At 35.9% G+C, this 20,791-nt stretch overlaps 4 protein-coding genes across 7 annotated transcripts; 3 read left to right on the top strand and 1 right to left on the bottom strand.

Moving 5' to 3' along the window:
• The first annotated feature begins 270 nt into the window (after nucleotides 1–270).
• LOC124442899 lies at nucleotides 271–5,487 on the top strand. The gene is made up of 6 exons (XM_046993413.1): nucleotides 271–1,605; nucleotides 2,000–2,186; nucleotides 2,617–2,813; nucleotides 3,709–3,868; nucleotides 4,302–4,447; nucleotides 4,954–5,487. The coding sequence occupies exons 1-6, from the start codon at nucleotides 1,088–1,090 to the stop codon at nucleotides 5,096–5,098; spliced, it is 1,353 nt and encodes a 450-aa protein (XP_046849369.1). The 5' UTR covers nucleotides 271–1,087; the 3' UTR covers nucleotides 5,099–5,487.
• A 1,864-nt stretch (nucleotides 5,488–7,351) lies between these two features.
• Nucleotides 7,352–9,617, top strand: LOC124442903. The gene is made up of 4 exons (XM_046993418.1): nucleotides 7,352–7,678; nucleotides 8,211–8,407; nucleotides 8,823–9,124; nucleotides 9,368–9,617. The coding sequence occupies exons 1-3, from the start codon at nucleotides 7,439–7,441 to the stop codon at nucleotides 9,058–9,060; spliced, it is 675 nt and encodes a 224-aa protein (XP_046849374.1). The 5' UTR covers nucleotides 7,352–7,438; the 3' UTR covers nucleotides 9,061–9,124; nucleotides 9,368–9,617.
• Nucleotides 9,618–15,146: 5,529 nt separating this feature from the next.
• Nucleotides 15,147–18,404, top strand: LOC124442900. Of its 2 annotated transcripts, none has more exons than XR_006947425.1 (6): nucleotides 15,147–15,807; nucleotides 16,130–16,310; nucleotides 16,446–16,642; nucleotides 17,118–17,277; nucleotides 17,589–17,828; nucleotides 17,918–18,404. XR_006947425.1 is itself a non-coding variant. In XM_046993414.1 (6 exons), exons 1-6 carry the CDS (start codon nucleotides 15,317–15,319, stop codon nucleotides 18,009–18,011), a joined length of 1,269 nt encoding a protein of 422 aa, XP_046849370.1. In that variant the 5' UTR covers nucleotides 15,161–15,316; the 3' UTR covers nucleotides 18,012–18,404. The 2 variants fall into 2 exon arrangements, 1 of the variants encoding a protein (XP_046849370.1); XM_046993414.1 differs by having other exon boundaries at nucleotides 15,161–15,807; nucleotides 17,683–17,828.
• LOC124442904 (H/ACA ribonucleoprotein complex subunit 2-like protein) lies at nucleotides 15,848–20,745 on the bottom strand. Of its 3 annotated transcripts, none has more exons than XM_046993421.1 (5): nucleotides 20,025–20,745; nucleotides 19,715–19,784; nucleotides 19,255–19,360; nucleotides 18,682–18,816; nucleotides 15,848–17,476 (listed from the first exon to the last, which is right to left on the bottom strand). In XM_046993421.1, the coding sequence occupies exons 1-4, from the start codon at nucleotides 20,275–20,277 to the stop codon at nucleotides 18,691–18,693; spliced, it is 555 nt and encodes a 184-aa protein (XP_046849377.1). In that variant the 5' UTR covers nucleotides 20,278–20,745; the 3' UTR covers nucleotides 15,848–17,476; nucleotides 18,682–18,690. The 3 variants fall into 3 exon arrangements, with proteins under 3 accessions (XP_046849377.1, XP_046849376.1, XP_046849375.1); XM_046993420.1 differs by lacking the exon at nucleotides 15,848–17,476 and adding an exon at nucleotides 18,110–18,606; XM_046993419.1 differs by lacking the exon at nucleotides 15,848–17,476 and having other exon boundaries at nucleotides 18,110–18,816.
• Nucleotides 20,746–20,791: the final 46 nt, after the last annotated feature.

Raw genomic sequence — 20,791 nt, 5'->3', positions numbered from 1 at the left:
GATATTCCAGTAAAAGTTTATTTAAGACACACCTTACAAGGTAACAATAACGATTATAGTTTGTCCTCCACACTTATAGATCGTGAATCTATGAAACTGGAATTTCTCATATTCGCAAAGGCAGAACTGCTTCCCCCCTCTCCCCATCCCGTACGCCTATGCCTATTTGGACTCTGTAGATCGTTAGGTTTTTGTAGATCGACGATATGTTTATTGTTTTGTCAGCCGTTGTGAATTTTTTTTGATATGCTTCACGAGACTTTAGGCATTTACACCCTATAGTCAGATTATAAAGATAACTAGCATTCATCTTACGCAACCAATAAATGATAAAGCCTTTGAACTTTATGTACTCATGACTTGCACGTTTTACTTTGCCGGCCACGATTTGTGTTTTTCTAAATAAATTGGCAAAGACAAAATGGACAATCTAGAATTGGAATCAAGGAAATCCTGGTCTCTAAGACTACAAAAGATTACCTGTTTTTCTCGATATCGTGGAACATTAGAAAAAGTTTTTTTCGCTTTATTCGCTATTGTATCTCAAGTTGGTGTCAACGTATTGCTGCCCTTGTGGATTGACTCAACAATATTGAAGAATAAAGATGCAAATGGTACAACAGTTAATCAAAGCACGATTTCTTTCTATGATTGTTTGAAATGAAACACACAAATAGATGATAATTTCACAAGCAAATCATTAAACAAGACACCCTCCTCAGGCGTTTAATACGCATGTGTGGCAAAACTTATAGAAACAAAAGTGCACCTGTAAGTCACAAGTGTCAGAACCTAAATTTATTTTTGTTGTATTCCATACGGACATACATATATCCTCAGAAAAATTTGCCCAAAAAATGCTATAAGCATAAAAAGGCATCGCGATCAATGTAATGCTTCTTAATTACACACAATATGTGCTAGATCACGAGCCATTTAAAATTTCAGGACACGTGTAAATCATACGTAGATTTGCAGTCAAACACAATCTCGTACATATATATTTTATTGCGGTGCTATGTACATTTGTGTTTAATGTGCGACAACGTTCCGAGTCGAAGAAGGAGGTAAAAAATAGAAATTCAACATGCACGAGGAAGATTATGAAAAAACAGTAACATTCGGCTGTATTAAATCAAACCTTACTATAGCAAACATAGTATTCGGTTTCCTATCAGTTTTTGGTCAATTTGGTTATCTTATCTGTCTACCTTTGTGGATCGATTCCGGTTCCTCATTTCAAAACCTCAACGACAAGAGTGAAGTTAACGCATCAAGCAAAATACGTGAAAGTATTACATCTCCTTTGGCGGGAAACAAAAGCGACATTTACAAACCAAGAATCGATCCAATATTTATCTTGTGCTTTACAAACGTGACTTTACTTCTCGCATTCGCAATATTACTGCTCATTGCTCACGCATTGAACAGGAATGAAATTGGCGAGACAGAGAGAAAATTCTCACAACTACAATTTGTCCGGACGGGAATTCTCGATGCGGCAGGTTGGTTTTTCGCATCCTTCGCAGGCAGTGGTAACCGAACATCACCATCATTACAGTCCATTTTGATCAACGCAATAATTCCACTGACAATTATAGTTCGGTACGTAAACGTTGAGCAGGTATGAGAGGTCTAATGATTTTTCATAAAGAATACCAACATATCGTTCCCATTGCTTTTGGAAATGTCATCTACGTCATTGATTCGCCAGTCGGTCAATGTAGGAAACAGTAATAATTCCCAGCACAATCTAGGGGGGGGGGAGGGGTAGTCATCTCTGATTCCCGCCCTGGCTGAGTGACAAATCATGCAATGACGTAAAGCAATGACGTTGAACACAAAATCAATAGATATTATCTTCTGGATGTTAGTATTTTAGCTGTGCTTTATCATCATTACCTTAAAACGACCATCTTTCCAACGATACCAGTTATCCGCCCAATTATTGATTATTGTTTACAAAAGTTTGCTGTTCTCTTTTCTTTTCAAATAATAGATATATTGTACTTCGTAAAGTTCCAACAATTCGTCAATTTTTGTGTGCAATGGTCGTTTTGGTTTCATTATTCATCTGTCTTCTCCCCAAAATATTCCCTTCCGTTGACTCAGAAGCCGTCGGTTCTGGCAATGGAGCTAATGGCGTTGCTGGTGTTCTATGGCCGTTGTGTTTTATGATGTATTGCGTGAGTTACAGCTCTATTAAGTGAGACACTGATAGTTTGTACAAATATGAATAGATTATATGCAGTGAAATATTGGTATGAATTAATCGTGTTTACAAACTGAGTATAGCATTGAATGGAAATTGAACACCATATTCAGTATGTACTCAATGCATTAACACTGTATTAACACAATATCAAAACTATATTAACACTATATTAGTACTATATTAACACTACACCGTACATAATCTACCGATTTGTATCAACTATCAGTGTATCATATTACTTCTTTTGAATGAAATAGCGAGTAAAGTTGAAGCTAAGCCATGATTCCATGCATAGATCGTCGTTACTGATCTTCCCCAAAACATGAACTGTCAAACTTACTGAATATAATAATACATTACTAAGCATCCTATCTTACATGTTCCATTAATCTCACGCACAGGTTCCAATCTCAGCCTTTACTGTGTATGTTGAAAGAACACTGACAGTAAAACTTGAATCGACCGGTCGTGCAGTAAATTTGATTTTCTTCCTTTTCTGGTCGCATGTGTACAAGCTACTCTTTGTTCTTTGCATCTTCTGGGCAAATTTAATTCCTGGATTTGGTTACGCAGACAACATTCACAATTTCTGGGAAAAGTAAGTGTAAACATTTACGACCATTTGACGGTGGATAAATAGTTTCTTTGTGACGGATAACTAAGAGCACATTCTCTCTCTACTTATTTCAATTGTAACGTCAATGTCAATTCGCAGTTCATAAGCGACTATTTGTGCAAAAACTGGACATACTTTAGCGCACACGTTGTAATCGAAGCACCTAACCCTCGGGTTACGACGTTTGTTCTTTTTAACCAATAAACACATAAAATGCCACGTGCACTTCTTGGCCATGATAGACCAGTTCACCTACAGCTAAGATGACATAGATGCCACGTGCACTTCTTGGCCATGATAGACCAGTTCACCTACAGCTAAGATGACATAGATGCCACGTGCACTTCTTGGCCATGATAGACCAGTTCACCTACAGCTAAGATGACATAGATGCCACGTGCACTTCTTGGCCATGATAGACCAGTTCACCTACAGCTAAGATGACATAGATGCCACGTACACTTCTTGGCCATGATAGACCAGTTCACCTACAACAAAGATGACATAGATGCCACGTGCACTTCTTGGCCATGATAGACCAGTTCACCTACAGCTAAGATGACAAGGATGCCACGTGCACTCCTTGGCCATGATAGACCATTTCACCTACAGCTAAGATGACATAGATGCCACGTGCACTTCTTGGCCATGATAGACCAGTTCATCTACAGATAAGATGACAAGGATGCCACATGCACTTCTTGGCTATTTGCTTCAATCCTTTACTCAACAAGTAGCATTTTCATTACAAGACTTTTCTCATTTCTTCACCAAAATGAACATTTGTTTTCATGAGATTTGACTTTTGTTGTCCTGTGGCAAACAAAAGCTTCAATACATCATTAAATATTTCTTGCTTGTCCTCGTTCTCTTGCAGCATGTCTTTTGGTTTCAAGTGTTTTTTTGGAGGACGTGGATGTGGCATAAATAGTGGGACATCAGGAGCTTTGTATATTTTTTCATTACTCTGTAATGTTACTGGAACATCTTTCATAAGAAAGCATGGAAAAGGAGCAACCTTTTCTGTCCTTCTAAGTGTAAGTTATTGGCAGGAAATGTGTAGCTGTAGAAAGTTTGTAATATTTTTGTCTTACTTTTGTATCTTTATCTACCGCAATGTCTTTTGATGTAAGAACGCCATAACGCTCATTCTTTATGTTAAACAAAAAGTAAAATATTTTTACATCTCATGCTTGCAAGAATAGTTAGCGCGTTAAAAACAGTTATGATCTTCAAGACACATACTGTTACCCTTAACTGTAAAAATATACAGGCATCGGCGAATTAAATCTTTCGCCTTGATTCATATCTTACAGCAAACAGTGCTCATTTTAGTGCATACATATTTGGGTTATGCGCTTCACAATCCTGCTCCCCTTAAAGACTTTTAAAGTCCACCATAAGGCTAATTTCACTTACCACCTATTGTTACACATCGCAGTAAACTCACCTTCTTCATGACTTTTATAGGCCGTTGGCACCCCACTTTGTTTTCTATTTTGGACATTATTCCGCGAGAGTCCCTTTGGTTTTCATCCAAATGTGACCACAACAACGTGGTGTAACATTGCAGGACTTGTACTAATGATGCCAGCAATATTCATCTATAACATTGAGTAAGTAATGGTTTGGTCATCTAAATCATTCACAAATCAAATCAACAGTGATAAATCTTAGCGGCGAAGCCAGCAACTTCCACAATGCATAGTTTCAGCAAATTTATCATTAATGTATTTGAAAAATTGATACTATTAATTGTTCAGTGAATGAACACAAAAACAACTTCCATTGAAATAGTAAAAAAAGACTTCGCTTCGCTACTCACAAGCAATGACGCACACGTTCAGTTCTTGACACTCATATTTTTGTAAATGTATCTTTCCCTTGCATCAGGAATATATGAACAAAAAATACAATGTACAAGACATGCAATGTAAACTTATGTCTATTCTGAAAATCTCCATTCCATTTGAAATGTTAATAAACGGACAGACACAAAAATAGTATGTTCTCCAAATGCATCGAGGTGAGTGTACTGTATGTAACCAAATTCCAAGAATTTGTTGGGTATTATTTTTACTCTGGTATTAAAAGCTAAAATCAATCATTATTTTTGTCACAGGTCCCAACATGTTGCAGTGCCTCAGAGCAATAACGATGAGACTGAAAACGAAAGAACACGTCTTCTGCAAATTCAATCAAGAGGTAGACAGACATCTTTAACTCCATTCGATAAGAACACAGACACCCTCCTCTCCAATCTATAAGAACAAAGACACCCTCCTCTCTAATCTAGAATAACACAGACATCCTCCACTGTAGTCCATGCATACATTACCAGGAAGGCAACACCGAGTTTTTGATGGTAACATCAAAAAACTTTGGCAACAATTGAAATACTAAAATTGCTTTCAGTCTTTGTTTATAAACAATTTATTTAGGCGCAATTGCACAATTAGCATCAGTAATTGAATCGGGCCATACTTTATCAAAAACCAGTTATTTGGAAAATGTATAGATAAGAGGAAAAACTATTATTGAGTGATTTAAAAACTTATTATATTGCAACGATTAATTTATTAATTCATTTATACATTATTCATAGCTTTATACAACTGTAATATGGTAAAACAATAAATAACACAAAATATTGCGACATAAGGCTTTATTTGAAAGTGATCCCTGTCACAGGAGTAAGTAAATGATGATAATTTCGCAAGTCTTGACAATTTATGAGCATGAACATGTTGTGAAAATGCATCATAACCACAAATCGAACCTAGATTGACGATCGATTATTTTTGTTGTTCGCAAACGTTTGAGAAACAACAAAAAACCAACAATCAAGAGCAATGACCAGATATGTAAAAACTGCAGGTTTTTCGCTCAAGTCGTCCCTAGCAAAAATACTATTTTCTATTTTTGCCATTATCGGCGAGGCAGGAATGGCCATTACATATCCACTTTGGATCGACTCCACAGTTTCGCCAAACCTTCCTTTACCAGTTATGGGAAACAATGGCTCTCACAATGTCACTAAATCGAACAATGCCCACAATCATTCTCAAGTAGACGCTTTCTTCGTGTTTTTATTTTCAACAATGGTATTTGTTCTTGTATACGGTATGGCGTATCTGTTTCAATGTTTGACAGGCTATGGGACGAACCGATCTGCCATTTTCCATCGTCAGTTTATTTTGGCAGCATTTTTCACCACAGTCAGCGGTATTTTAATGTCATTTTCAAGCAGTGGTACAAGAACGGCACCATCACTTCGCGCAATTATTATTAACGCTGCATTGCCGTTCACCATCATCATTCGGTATGTAAAGATTAAATTCCCGAACAGATGAGCAAAGGTTTCATTCATGCAAAGTAAACTGACAGATGTGTTATATGAAAAAAGGAATATTCTTTCTTCGTTTGGCAATCTTGTTGCGTAAAGGGGGGGGGAGGGAAAAGAAAAAAATCCGAATGTTGTAACCATCCAGCAAACGGAAAATTTATTAAAGCAGTCGTTGGCTTACCAAAAAAATAATCTATTTAGACAAGGGTCACTATACATACTGTGGTCTGATACAGATACAAAACTAAAGTAAACAATGTATTTATAAATTTGAATCAAGCCATATATTTTATCATAGTATCGTAATTTCAATAAGCCATTATTAATGACCGAGTGCAAGGTCTTTACGGAGAAATATCGGACCGAGGTTTTTTTGTACAGACCGAGCCCGTAGGGAGAGGTTTGTACAAAAAGACAAAGGTCCGATATTTCTCAGTAAAGACCGAGAAAGCGAGGTTATTAAAAGATTTATTATATGGCATTATTTGACCTGAAACGAAGCTTGCTTCTTTCTCGTCCTTGCTGTTTTTACAGGTTTTCACTTTTCTAGTTTTCGTCCTTCTAGTTTAAAAAATAAACTCGTTTAACTGTTTTCCAAGTGTTTTTCCTTCGAATCACATTCGTAAATGTTTTTTTATTTCGTTTATTTTGCGTTTAGCTATTTGCTTTACGAAGTTTGTTTACATTTGACTGTAAAATTTCGCGTTTTGGACCGTCGTCGATTACGTCGAAAATAATGGACAGGCAAAAATATTTCTGAGCCAATCAAAGCGCATCATTTAGCCGGAAGTGACGCTTGCAATTACTCTTAATGAGGCGAATGAGGTAATTGAGGCGGGTGCAGCTAATTACTGATACTATGATGTAATAACATTATATAAGTTCGTTTATCATCTTGCTATTTGCATTTGTCTTGTACATGTAGAAGACGTCATCTAAATAAATTACCTGGACATGTTGAAACCTCGTCTAAATAAACTACTTTTTGCTTAGAGAACGACTGCTTTATATTAAGCCTTAAGGTACGTTTACACACAACGATTTGTCGGGCTGACACTGACGTCATATTACGAGTCTTTCCATATATGGAAAATTCTCGATATTTCGAGTCGGGCGACTTTCTAAATATGGCAAGAACACGTCATATGGCGTCAGTGTCGGCCCGACAAATCGTTGTGTGTAAACGTACCTTTAACCTCACCCCGTTTTATCGATATAAAGTTTTATTGCTATCTCAAAATAATCAAAGAATTTATGAAACATGTTCTGCTTTACTCAACAGCACAGAAAGTTCTGTTCACGTTTTTCTTTCAGATTTTTAATGTTACGCAAAAAACCAACTCGACGAAAAGCGGGATGCGCAATGATCATTTTGCTTTCCTTGTTCATCTGTCTCCTTCCCAAAATTGTTCCTTCGATTGATGAAAAATCAGACAGTTCTAGTAACGGAGCTAGTGGAATTGCTGGAGTTTTGTGGCCTTTATGTTTGATGATAGAGAGTGTAAGTCAATATAGAGAGATGTTCATTAGATATAAGGGACGGGGCCACGAATTTCAACCTGAGGGGGGGGGTGTTCTACAACTTATATTTACTAAATTTTCCGTGTCTTATTTTGCCTCAATTTAGGCTATATATATAAATGTTGGCAAAAGCTTAAAATTGGGAAAAAGGGGGAGCTCAAGACACCCCCAGGCTCTCCCTTTGGCGCCGTGCCAGGACATGGTGACCAGGCAAGATAATACGAGCCATCCTTAACTACACCCTTTCCAAATAAAGGTGAACAAAATGCGTTCAAAAGTTCATGAATTATATCCACCGCAGCTAACCAATAAAATTCCAAATTTAAAAAAATTTGGACCCGTTTGAATGTATTAGCCAAATTAAAATTAACCATAAGTTAAGCCTGACCTTTTCCAAAACACTGTATGAATAAGATTTGGTTCTAGCTTGTTAGGATTAAGCTGATAAGCATTTGGAAAAAGTGAAATATGTTATTTACGCAAGTTAACTAATGTGGTTTACTTTCTTGCAGGTGCCGTTTGCGTCATTTAATGTTTACACAGAGAAAATTTTGAAAAATAACGAACAGTCGAGCAAAGATCAAGTTGGAATATTATGCTACATGTTCTGGTTAAATGTTTACCAAATGTTATTAGTCTTCTGCTTTTTCTGGGTTGATATCGTTCCTGGTTTTGGCTACACACACAATATTGAACAATTTCTGGAAAAGTATGTAGTGCGAGCTCTTGTCACCGCAAAAAGCGCAATGAACCAAAATGATTCACAATTCTTGTAGAAAGATAAGTTAGATTTTAACAGAATAACTCCTCATGAGGACACTAGAAGAGAAGTCGTCTAAGAACATCTGATCACTTCTAACTTTGAAAAAGAATATTTATAAGGTTGTAGGTTTTTACATAAGATCACTCCTGATGAAGCCACTAAACTGGAGTACAACCAGCAGGAGAATTTAAGAAGTTAAGTTTGAACATCATATCGCTTCTGTAAAAGACACTACATTGGGTATATAAGAACTTAGGTTTCACAATCAGATGACTCCTGGCAAAGAAACTACAATGAAATATATAATGATGCAAGTTTTAAGTAGAAGGTAACTAAAATTCTAACATGAGACTTTTTTCAGTTTTACATTTGGATTTCGATGTTTCTTTGGTGGAGCAGGATGTGATGAAACTTCTGGATTGCGTGGCACAATGTACATTTTGATGAGTTTGTTGACTTTCGTGGCTGGTGCAGGCTTAATTAAATATTCGGAAGGCGCAACTTTGGCTGCTATTATATCAGTGCGTATTATTTTGGCTTTTTATTTTGGACAATATTTCGTGAATCCCCATTTGGTATTCATCCTCGTGTCACCATAACAACGTGGTTTAGTATAGCTGGTCTGGTAATTATGGTTCCCGCGATATTTTTGTACAACAGCGGGTAAGTTATATTTTCTTCATGTAATAAACTTGAGCAGTTGAATGTTCTTATTAACATCTCAATTACCTAATCTGAAAGTTGTCCCGAGAAACGCTAGGTAGTTCGAACATTATGTACAGGTAACAGAAAAAGTAGAATCTGAGACATACCACAATCCTCGAGAGCCAATCACGACGAATCAATGCCATTCAAGGTCTCATAGATTTGACTCACGCACGTCATGTTTTATATGTTGTTTCATAGAGCCGAAAACGTTGCGATGGAAAAAATCATCAATGCAGACGAAGAAACTGAACTTCTTTCCAACACCAGTACGGTCAGGACTTAATAAGAAGACAACATGTCTATATTAACCGAATATCAGAATAATTATTTCAAAGAACATTCGTTAGTTAAGGGTCTATGAGTCACATGCAGTAGATAGGATGTAAAACGTGTATATATCATGAATAATAAATGTGAAGGGTCAAAACAATTAAATGCTCAAAAACAATTCTCATGAAAACGACAACTCTTTAACCCCACTTCATAAACTCAATGAATTTCTCATGTCTTCAAATAAAAGACAAAACGTAAGTCTTATAAAATCAAATAAACATCATCTAATTGTAACCATCATAATAAATGGACTTCTTCAAAGTTTGTACAAGTTGGACGACCCTAGTTATACCGAGAATTCCTTTTCCACCTGACAACCGCTTGTAGTTACAACATGATTCTCGATTCGAAATAGAATGAAAAGTTTCGGCTATGAAAATTTCCAAAATATGATTTGCTGGACATACTTTTGATTTTCGGTAAAAGAAAATATTGTAACGAACCAGGAAAGAATCAGAAATTATTTTTTTGCGCAAGTCATCACAGCCGGGGTTGACCTGATTGACTGGCTCTCAAACGTAACTCAAGGTCAATGATCGTTGACAATTCTGCTGTGTTTTCAAGAAAAAAATGTCGGCTACATCATGATCACGCCAAGCGTGTACAAACCAAAAGTTCTAAACTAAATTTAAATGATTTGGTACGTATCTCATCGTAGTAACTTATATTTCATCAATTATACATCATTGTACCTTATATTTCATTCTTAATGCATTATTGTACCTTATATTTCATCATTTACACATCATTGTACGATATATTTCATCATTTATACATCATTGTACCTTATATTTCATCATTTATACATCATTGCACCTTATATTTCATCATTTATACATCATTGTACCATAGTACCGATTGTAGAAAAAATAATTTCATTAGAAAATACTCTGCATACGCAATACCATCATATTAACTTATATTTAACTTTGGTAAAAAATTTCTGGAAAAAAACAAACTATTTTACTGATTGCGACAAGCAAGACTGGTTGTAAAGTTTTCGTTGCATAAAACAAAACCAGTCACAACATTTGATAAACGCGTGACCTACGAGTACGCAAAAGTCAAATACGATCACAACCATTGATCACGACCATTAACAGGACAAACTTGTATTATTTAAACATTTGTAATCTTGCATACACACATGCACACCAAAAACAAAACCATTTTGACAACAAACACTTTCATATAAACGCATGCGACACATCAGGATGACAGACTCGATCCAAAGAGAAAATTACCTCAAAATCGGTCCTTTTTCACTAAAGTTTTCAATAATCAACACTTTTTTCGCTGTCATTACAATCGTTAGTCAAGCAAGCATGAATATCACCTATCCACTTTGGATTGACTCGACGAATTCATTGACCTCAAAAACGCCATCGTTTCAATTTAGCGAAAGTACTGAATGGTCGAAGGTTTACAATGTAACCGATGAAAAAACTGCTCATCATGCTCATGTAGATGCTTATTTTGCGTTAGTTTTTACGACAATAGCTAATGTGGTTATCAGCGGAACGGGATTGTTATTTTTGAACTTGTTTTACCATGGCGAGACAAAGTCAAGTCTCCCACATCGCAATGTGATGTGGGTTAGTTTTCTGATGTGTGTGTCTCAATTATTGATCTCGTTTTCATGCAGTGGCACCCGGACAGCGCCATGGATACAAGGAATTCTTGTCAACGCTACAGTGCCTATAACGCTAATAATGAGGTTGGTGAAGTTGCCAAATATATAGCATATTTTTCAATTTCATGGTATTGTTATTGATGATCAATATTGTGCCCGTGAAATCGGGCTTCTTTTCAAAAGAAATCAATCGCTCCGGCTGAATATATGAACTACCCCCCTCCTCCCCCCAAACTAAAGTTCTAAGGACGGCTCTGACCGCTATGACTCCTCAACCTAATAACTGATTTATAGTAATATTAGATTTATAGTAATTTACTCCGATTAACTGGAGTTAACTCGAATTTCACATTAATTCAAACAAATTTTCATTTCGCATGGTCAAATTTCCCTGGTTAACATGAACTTTTAATCTCGAAACGTTCTAAGGTAAATCTGAAGCGTTCAAAATGTAATTTCGGTTTGAATGTAAAATTGATACATAAATGTGCATACAAAATAGTTCACAAAAGTTCATTACGAGCTATTTTCCATAATCGCATTACAACTTTGATGATACTGACTGATCCTGTATATGCAGTTGGTAACTATATGAAGTAGTTATGGATCTTTCTAAGTAGTCAACTATCTGTATATTGCTTTGTTGTAGCTCACAATTGTACATAAACAGTAAAACTAGTAATGATTTCGTATTGACATATTACACAAAACCTAACAACACCTCAAGAACTAGAAAACTTGAACAATTTTTCTGTTTGGAGTCCCAGCTATCAGGGTGGGAGTTCTACTGTAATTGCCATAATAATAAGAAAGACGACACTCAAATCATAAAAGGCAGCTACGTGTCGTAACAAGATCCAAATCCGTAGAAAAACTTACCGCGTGTGATTATAATTAGCTGACAACACGTCGTTGACTAACAACTCATAAGGAATTTCTTCCATTCTTTTGCAAAGCTGTCCATAGCCACCTTCACCCAAGAAAAAGAAATAATTTCAATGTAAAAGATGGAGGTTTTTACATTTTCCCAGAATGCATTGCACCTATCCAATATAAATTGCCGGAAAGATGGCAAAGGCAAATTATATTCTAAATTTGGCAAAAAAAAAATAAAAAAAATCACCTGTCTTTTCCTATTTGTATCCTCCACGACGTAAACTCGCCTTTTAACTTAACCGACCATAATGCATAAAGATCATTTTTAATTCCAATTCACATGGTGTAAATTTTTGTGGTGTATCAATGCAACCTACATTTGAAACGGTCCAAGAATTATTTCCATTCTCCTTTCAAACTGTGTCTAATTTTGGTAAACAATATAATAAACAAAGCCAGGCTAGACCAGTAATGTTGGCGGGAGTGACAAGTGTTTTAATTTCATCATGAAGTTTAGCCTCCTTCAAACAAACAATATATAAAGTATAATCTCACTCACCATTGTGGCAATCATTATGAGCTGATGCTATTTTTCAGATACTATGAAATTTAAATAAAAAACTGTGCATTTGCTTGCAACTAAAGACTAAATTCAACCGTATCATCTCTAAGTAATTTTCGTTTGATTGATGTGTGTTATTTAACTGTAGATACCATTTGGGGCAGCAGCTGTCTATATAGAAAAACAATGAAAAGGCGCAGGACATGCGATCAAATTGGCGTGATTCGTTTTTTATTCTGGTTGAATGTTTATCAACTGTTAATGGTGCTTTGCTTTTTCTGGACAGACATCATACCTGGTTTTGGTTACACAGATAACGTTTATTAGACAAGTACGTAGCGTCGAGAGGGTGCGACGGAATTGCATCTTTGATGAAAGTCACTTGCAGTATAGTTTCGCTAATTGACTTTGGTGGAAGTTTGCTAAGTCCTCCTTATAATACTACTTTGAACTGAAACAGACATATTAACATATATTATTATATGGCAAGCGTCACATCCGGGAAAATGACGCGATTTAATAGGTTGAGAAACATGTTTGCCGGTCCATTATTTTCCTGTAATGGACCACGGTTCAAAACGCGTAATTTTACAGTCAAATACAAGTATACAAGTAGTTATAAAATTTTTTATGCAGGCTCACTTCGAGGATTGCCCTCGACGTATACTCCAAGTGACTTAATCAATAAAAAAGTTGATTTATTCTGACATCAATTTAGGCAAAACAGCCGTATATACACGACGAGAGAAAAACCTGCACCTTGCCTTCAGTAGAAAAGTAAAAAAATTTTCTTTTAGCTTTGCATTTGGCTTCAAGTGTTTCTTTGGTGGAGAGGGATGTGATGCTTCAAGTGGCATTCGTGGAACGATATACGTTTTAAGTTATGTGACCAACGCCACCACATGCGTAAGTCTAAGGAAATATGCAGAAGGCGCAACGCTTGTTGCTCTAATAAGTGTAAGTTTTAACTTCATCAATAACACTAGCAAAAGCTTTCAAGTTTGAACTTACTATGTCTATATTATAGCGACTCTTAGGCAGTTTCCACTCCTCTGACATTCATATTTTGGACATTATTCTGTGAGGAACCTGTTTGCCTTTCAACCAAACGCAACCATCAAAACTTTGGTCAGTGTGACAGGACTCGCATTAATGGTGCCTGCGATACTCTTATACAACACCGGGTAAGTTAGTTCCACAAAAAATTTAAGGTACTTAGTAAGGTAGTCACTGATACACGAAAACACTCGTTAGGCTCGATTTTCAAAAATGCCAGACTAGTCCCGTTATTCTTAACTATGGGTAATGCAAAATATGTCACAACACATACAATAATATTTATAAAAGCACGGGGGCAAGCCAAAGTTGCCATTGCATCGCCGAAAAACGTTAGAAAGTGCTGGTTGCAAAATCATATGTGAAACAATATGAAAATTATTGTTTGTCAAGTTAGCACAGGAGCAAACGATGAATATCAACCCATTTGAGTCGTCCCTGTTACCAAATTTTCTTTTGACAACAAAATTTTTTGTGTACCTCTCAGTAAGGATTAAAACTACCACCACCAACTAAGGCTAAAACTACCACCACCAACTAAGGTTAAAACTACCACCATCAACTAAGGTTAAAACTACCACCACCAACTAAGGTTAAAACTGCCACCACCAACTAAGGTTAAAAACTACCACCACCAAGGTTAAAACTACCACCACCAACTAAGGTTAAACTACCACCACCAACTAAGGTTAAAACTGCCACCACCAACTAAGGTTAAAACTGCCACCACCAACTAAGGTTAAAACTACCACCACCAACTAAGGTTAAAACTACTACCACCAACTAAGGTTAAAACTACCACCACCAACTAAGGTTAAAACTACCACCACCAACTAAGGTTAAAACTACCACCACCAACTAAGGGTAAAACTGCCACCACCAACTAAGGTTAAAACTACCACCACCAACTAAGGTTAAAACTACCACCACCAACTAAGATTAAAACTACCACCACCAACTAAGGGTAAAACTGCCACCACCAACTAAGGTTAAAACTACCACCACCAACTAAGATTAAAACTGCCACCACCAACTAAGGGTAAAACTGCCACCACCAACTAAGGGTAAAACTACCACCACCAACTACGGTTGAAACTACCACCACCAACTACGGTTAAAACTACCACCACCAAGAGTAAAACTAGATTTATACAGAGTATCTACGGTTTTGTTATTGACCTAAAGAAATTGAAAAGAACAGCGAGAAAACCAAATTGCTTCGCCAAGTCAATTCCAGCTACAATCAAATTGAAGATTCCTGAAGCAAAATCAAGAATCAATCAAAACAATGCGGCATACGTTGTCTTGTTGAACGTACTTTTGCTTGAAACGAACCTAAAACTCCACTTAAATATTTTGTAAAATTTAGAATAAGATTATCAGAAATTGACATTGCCAAACGTACCGTAATTCAACACTTCCTCATAATTTAACAGTAATGTAATAAATAAACAATGATCAAACATCAAGACATTTTGTACACCTGACATCCGTTTTGTTGACCCTTAAACGACCGGCACGTGAAACTCATGACCGGCACAAGCACAAAACTGACACAACACTTAGCACATGACAAGTTCTTGAATAAAGATAGAATTTTCGTGTTGAAAATACAAAGGCAGATCGCTTAAAAAACACAGCAAACACGTAAAGCTATCATAACTAAAAGGAATTCTGCTGATTCAAGATGTCAGTGAACGAGGAAAAGAAGAAGTTGAGTTTTGGTTGCTTCAAAGTAAATCTAACAATAGCTAATCTATTTTTCGCGTTATTGGGAATCATAAGTCGCGTTGGAATAAATGTTGCTCTTCCATTATGGATTGATTCGCAAAAATCTGAAGAGAAAACAACACAATCAAACAGCACTTGTTCAAACAGCACTGGCTCAAACCATACGAACACATATACACCGAAAATTGGTCCCTATTTTATTATATCGTTCCTTGGAATAATGCTTACTCTACTAAACGGCATAGCTCTTGCTGTTTACCGCTTATTTCACGCAAATGCATTCGGAGAAACTGAAAAAAGTTTCCCAAAATCCCAATTGTTTTTTGTTGCTTTGCTACTTTCGATGAACGAAATATTTATAGGATTTTCGTCGAGTCACGAAAGAACCCCATTATCTTTGCAATCAATTCTCGCAAATACGACAATTCCAATGGTTATAATAATGCGGTAAGTATAAAAATAGTAACATTAAAAAAAACCAACTAAAGACAGTTGTAACAATAATATATTCAACATATTACTACAACAGATAAAAATGTAAGAGAGACATTTATCAAGTTTTACATAATTTACATAACATTTACATAACATTTACATAACTGTGATAGTTTTCAGAAACATTTTCATCAACTGTTACGTCACACAATACATTATAAACACTTTTCTCGTTTAAAAGAGACTGCCTTTCTCTGTTGAAAGGGTTTAATCCGAAATTACCACCATATATCCATAAATTAAATAAATATCATTTCAACATTTTTTTGTTTAGATACTTTATTTTACGCAAACAGCCAACACGTCGAAAGCTTGTGTGTGCAACAGTGATATCAATTTGCTTGTTTTTCTGTTTCATTCCCTCGATTTTTCCATCAATTGGCGACAAGAGAGATAATAATGTCACTAACGGGACGGAGAGTATCAAATGGTCTCTGGTTTTCATGGCTGGCAGTGTACGTATGTACTCGTTGTTGTTTCGAAAGTCATACATCGGATTGTAAAACGAAATAATTCTAACTCGCTCACAATGAAAAAATATGTCAAACTATTCTTCACTTTTTGTTGAAATTTCTCCACAATCGTCATAGGTTCCAGCAGCAGCAAGTATGGTATACGGAGAGAAGATTTTGAAGACGGAAACGAGTTCAGAAAAACGTGAACTGAATGTTATGTATTTTGTTTTCATGGTGAGAGTTTACGTGTTCGTAATCGTGACATGCCTCTTCTTCGTCGATATCATACCAGGTTTTGGTTATGCACAAAGCATAAGTCAACTTTTTGAAAAGTACGTATTTTAAGGACCATGTTGTATGAACAATATCCACTTCATTGCTCAATTTAAAAACTTTTACTTTTTGACAATATTTGAGCTACACTAAGTTAATAGTGCATGTCGTCCTTGATACGACCGGCAATGAATTCATGTTTTCATTATAATCGCGTTCGATGATCGCTGTGTTGCAAAAACTCCCAAGTTGTCAACGTAAAAAGCACAAGAAACTTTATGGTATTTTTTTTTATTTTCGGCAAAAGGCAGAATGACCAGAATTTTGTATCCAGGCTTTAAGCAGCTACGTTCTGTGAAATTCTCGCCTACATTTTCTTTCGTTAGTCAACCCAGAGGGTTTCCTCCATTCAATTTCGTTTATCTTCAGGTATTGTTGCCTTGAGCAACAGAGGGTTAAGATTATGTACGTCTTTCTTTTGGCTATGTTTACAGCCTATTATGTTGAACCTAATTGTGTTTTTTTCTTCTTCAGTTGGTTTTATGGTTTTCAATGTTTCTTCGGTGGAGCTGGTTGTGATCGAATCTTCGGTTTTTACGGCACATTATGCCTTTGCATGATGATCACAAATTATATAGCTATGTCAAACTTAACACGATATTCTGAAGGTGCAACACTAGTTGCTCTTGTTTCGGTAAGTGCCAATAAACCTTGTCGGGAAAAGGGAAAACGACCCCTGACTTTACCCTTCGATCCTAAGACAAGTTTCAAACGTCGATAATAAGAAATTATAACGTATTTTCTTTTGTCTTTAATGCATTTGGCGCATGTAAATTTCGACGTCTGAAACTGACTTGAGTGGTAGATTCATAGTTTTGATCTTTCTTGATTTACTATAACGACAATTGTATTGAATTTCCAAAAAAAATCATGTTATTGACAGACTTCTGTCTATCAAAAACCACAAACGAAATGAAAACTTCCATTATTGTTCTACAAATCTAGACTGTCAGTACTCCATTGGGTGTTTTTGACAGATTTCTGTCTATCAAAAACCACAAACGAAATGAAAACTTCCATTATTGTTCTACAAATCTAGACTGTCAGTACTCCATTGGGTTTTCTCTTCTGGACAATTTTCAGTGAACCCCCGTTTAAATTCAATCCGGTTTGGCATAACGCAGTACTGTTCCCACTTTTCGGAGTTTTACCCATGATTCCAGCAATCTACTTCTACAAGACAGGGTGAGTAATTCATAACGATGACGCCTTGTGACGTCACCATAAAATAAGCGAATGAAATTCTCACGAATTGACCTTTTTTAAATTTTAAGAAACCAAGAAAAAGTCGTGGAAAAAAAACGTGAAAAAGAGGAAAGTCAAGCTCTAATGGAAGGAAATCATCATTCCATAAACAAATACGTGTAAAATGTGTTTGTTATTATCAATAATTCGAGGGGGGAAACGCAATACACGAGAAACATATAACTTAGAATAAATCGATTGGAATTGGGACGTGCTGCAGCTACAATATAACATGATTTTAATTAATCAGAGAAAGAGAAAGACAAATGCCTTACTTTTGGCAATCAAGTGCAAACTTTTAAAATAGTATGTTCGTTATGTTACAGACTATTATTTTATTTAAATATATGGAAAAACATGTCCATAAATTGCATAGAAAATATATAAATTCATGAAATACAGATGTATAATCTGGTTCAGTATTTCGAGTTGCCGTATTTGTTTTGATATTTCGATTAATCTAAATATCCAGTAGACATAGCAATCAATAAATCTGTTCAGATGTATTTATCCGCATATCTGTTTGAATGTTTTTGTTAAAACACTAGCGACGCTGTTAGATTGGAAATAGAGTTGCTCAGGGCTGGGATAATAGCAAGGATATTAGTTCAATTATTTTCAGTAATAAAACCTTTTGCTCAGATTCATTCATACAGTAAGCCTCAGTCAAAAATACACGCAAATGTGATCACAACAAGTTAAAGGTGGACGTACTAACCTTAGTAGACTATAAAGGAAATGCCAAGGTCCTGACCTTATTAGACTATTAGACTATAAAGGTGGACGTACTGACCTTAGTAGACTATAAAGGAAATGGCAAACATTTAACTTCATTCATGCATTTTTGATATTTCTCCATAAAATCCTCGTGAGGTTTGATCATCACGACACATGTTGGTCTTTTGGAATTCACAGAAATACCAAGGTCCTGTTGAGTATTAAGTATAAGTATAAGGAAAGTATACAGTATGAATTGCTACACAGTGTGAGTTGCTACCTGTTACATGTGTTGCAATTAAACAGTACAAGTTGTTACATCACTATGAAACCATACAGTATGATAACATGTGTATAACATGTGGAAAACTTACAGTAATGCTTTTGCATCAATGCTTTCCAACGTTGATTGTTTTCTGGCCCATGTAAAATTGGCCTGCGACAGGGTGCAGCTTAATGTGTATTGTGTAATGAGTTTTTCAATATTCAACTGAAGCAAGCATATTTCTTCTGCATGCTTCCGTTTTCTCCCACAAGCTTAAGTTATCAAGGGGTGGGTAAATATAGAAGAAGCAAAGCCTTCGTAGAAAACTGCTTTAGAATTGGAAGGCTTACCATGGGGTAAACAAATTCAAAAAATGTAACTAACCATTTTTGATGGTATGTAACAGTAAGGTACATTTCTGTCTTCACACATAACAGGCAAATGAGAATAGACATCAATAGGTGAAACATCTCCGGCTAAAACCACTACCCTAAAATAATTTCAAAAGTGAAAGGTACCTAAGACATAACCACTTACTAACTTGAAAAACAAGTTACTTTAATCTTCTATAAAATAACTGCCAGGACATGTTTCCAAATAACAGTTCAATTTGGTTCCTATATCACAGTAAGAGTTATTTCACTAATTCCTATCATGTTTTATACCTACCATTGTAGAATGGGTGAAAGAGATAGTCAAAAAATGAGAGATGTTAAGCAAACATAGAGTGCTCCAAGCAATAACATGAAACAAAACAACTTATAAACAAGAAGAGTTAAAGACCAAGGACATATAAGCGAACAAGAAGGAAGGACAAACATGAAAAATAGGAAAAGCACCATACCCTTTTTCTCCTTTTCTCAGTGCTTTAGTCACTTCTTTGACACCACGTCTAACTGATTTTACTTTAACAGCTATTTCAAAGGGAAAAAGTAAAATGAATTTAGATTGTTTATAAAAACATTTGTTTCAACACAATGACTCGCCAAGAACCAACATACTCAGGAATAATGTGTAATTTCACTAATTTGTGCGAGTAGGAAAGACAAGTGCTGAACTGTAAGTGATTAACTGTAGTTGAAGCGAAACGTGTTGCCCATAGTTGTTAAAAAAGTTCAGTTGAAGGCAACTTCAATTCAAGCATTTACTTATACCTTTTCTACAAGTCTTATATAACGTCTTGGTCAACTTCTTTGTAGCCATTGGTCTTGCAATTTCATTCACCATTTTCAAGAGTTCGTCATACGTTGGTTGACCTGCACTCGGACTTGCACAGGAAGATTCATTCACTTCTTTTTTTGTTTTTTTCGGTGTATCTATGTCAGTATTTGTCTCCTCCATTTCGACTGCATTCTCTTCTTTTCTTTTTTTCTTCTTCTTATGAATGCTAACATTCGTGTCTGCCATTTTCGCTTTGAAATTGAAGCCCACGTGTGGTCAACGTGCTGTGATGTCATCCTTCGGAGCAGCTTGGAGTTCACCGCTAAAAGGTCGTACAGTGTTAATTATTCCTATTTGAAGCACTGTGAAACTAAAAAAACAATTTTCTTATCGATCAAAAAACAATTTTTGTTTGACATTGCTAAAAAATAATTAACCACTGTGCAGAGAGCGGGAAATTAGACTTTGTAATCTGACTTACAGCCTAGAATCTTGAATTCTTGATTAGTAAGACACACGTCTACTCAATTGCCCCAATATGTTCATGAAATAAGCTTCGTAAATGAGGTAAGTTTTGCATGGTTTGAAACAAAATTATCAGAATCTGATGTGGACCGTGATTATATTTTGCTACAGACGTTACCTGGCAACATTAGGAAACCTTCATGGATTCTCACGCCAAAGTTATACAAAAATGAAGCTTAATTTGAAGTTTGCGAAAAATCAGTTCAGTTGTAAAAAAATAGATTAGTGTGCACAA

This window comes from Xenia sp. Carnegie-2017, unplaced genomic scaffold (assembly GCF_021976095.1).
Source record: "Xenia sp. Carnegie-2017 unplaced genomic scaffold, XeniaSp_v1 HiC_scaffold_20, whole genome shotgun sequence".
Taxonomy (NCBI): Eukaryota; Metazoa; Cnidaria; class Anthozoa; order Malacalcyonacea; family Xeniidae; genus Xenia; species Xenia sp. Carnegie-2017.
This window is presented reverse-complemented; position numbering and strand designations above follow the sequence as displayed.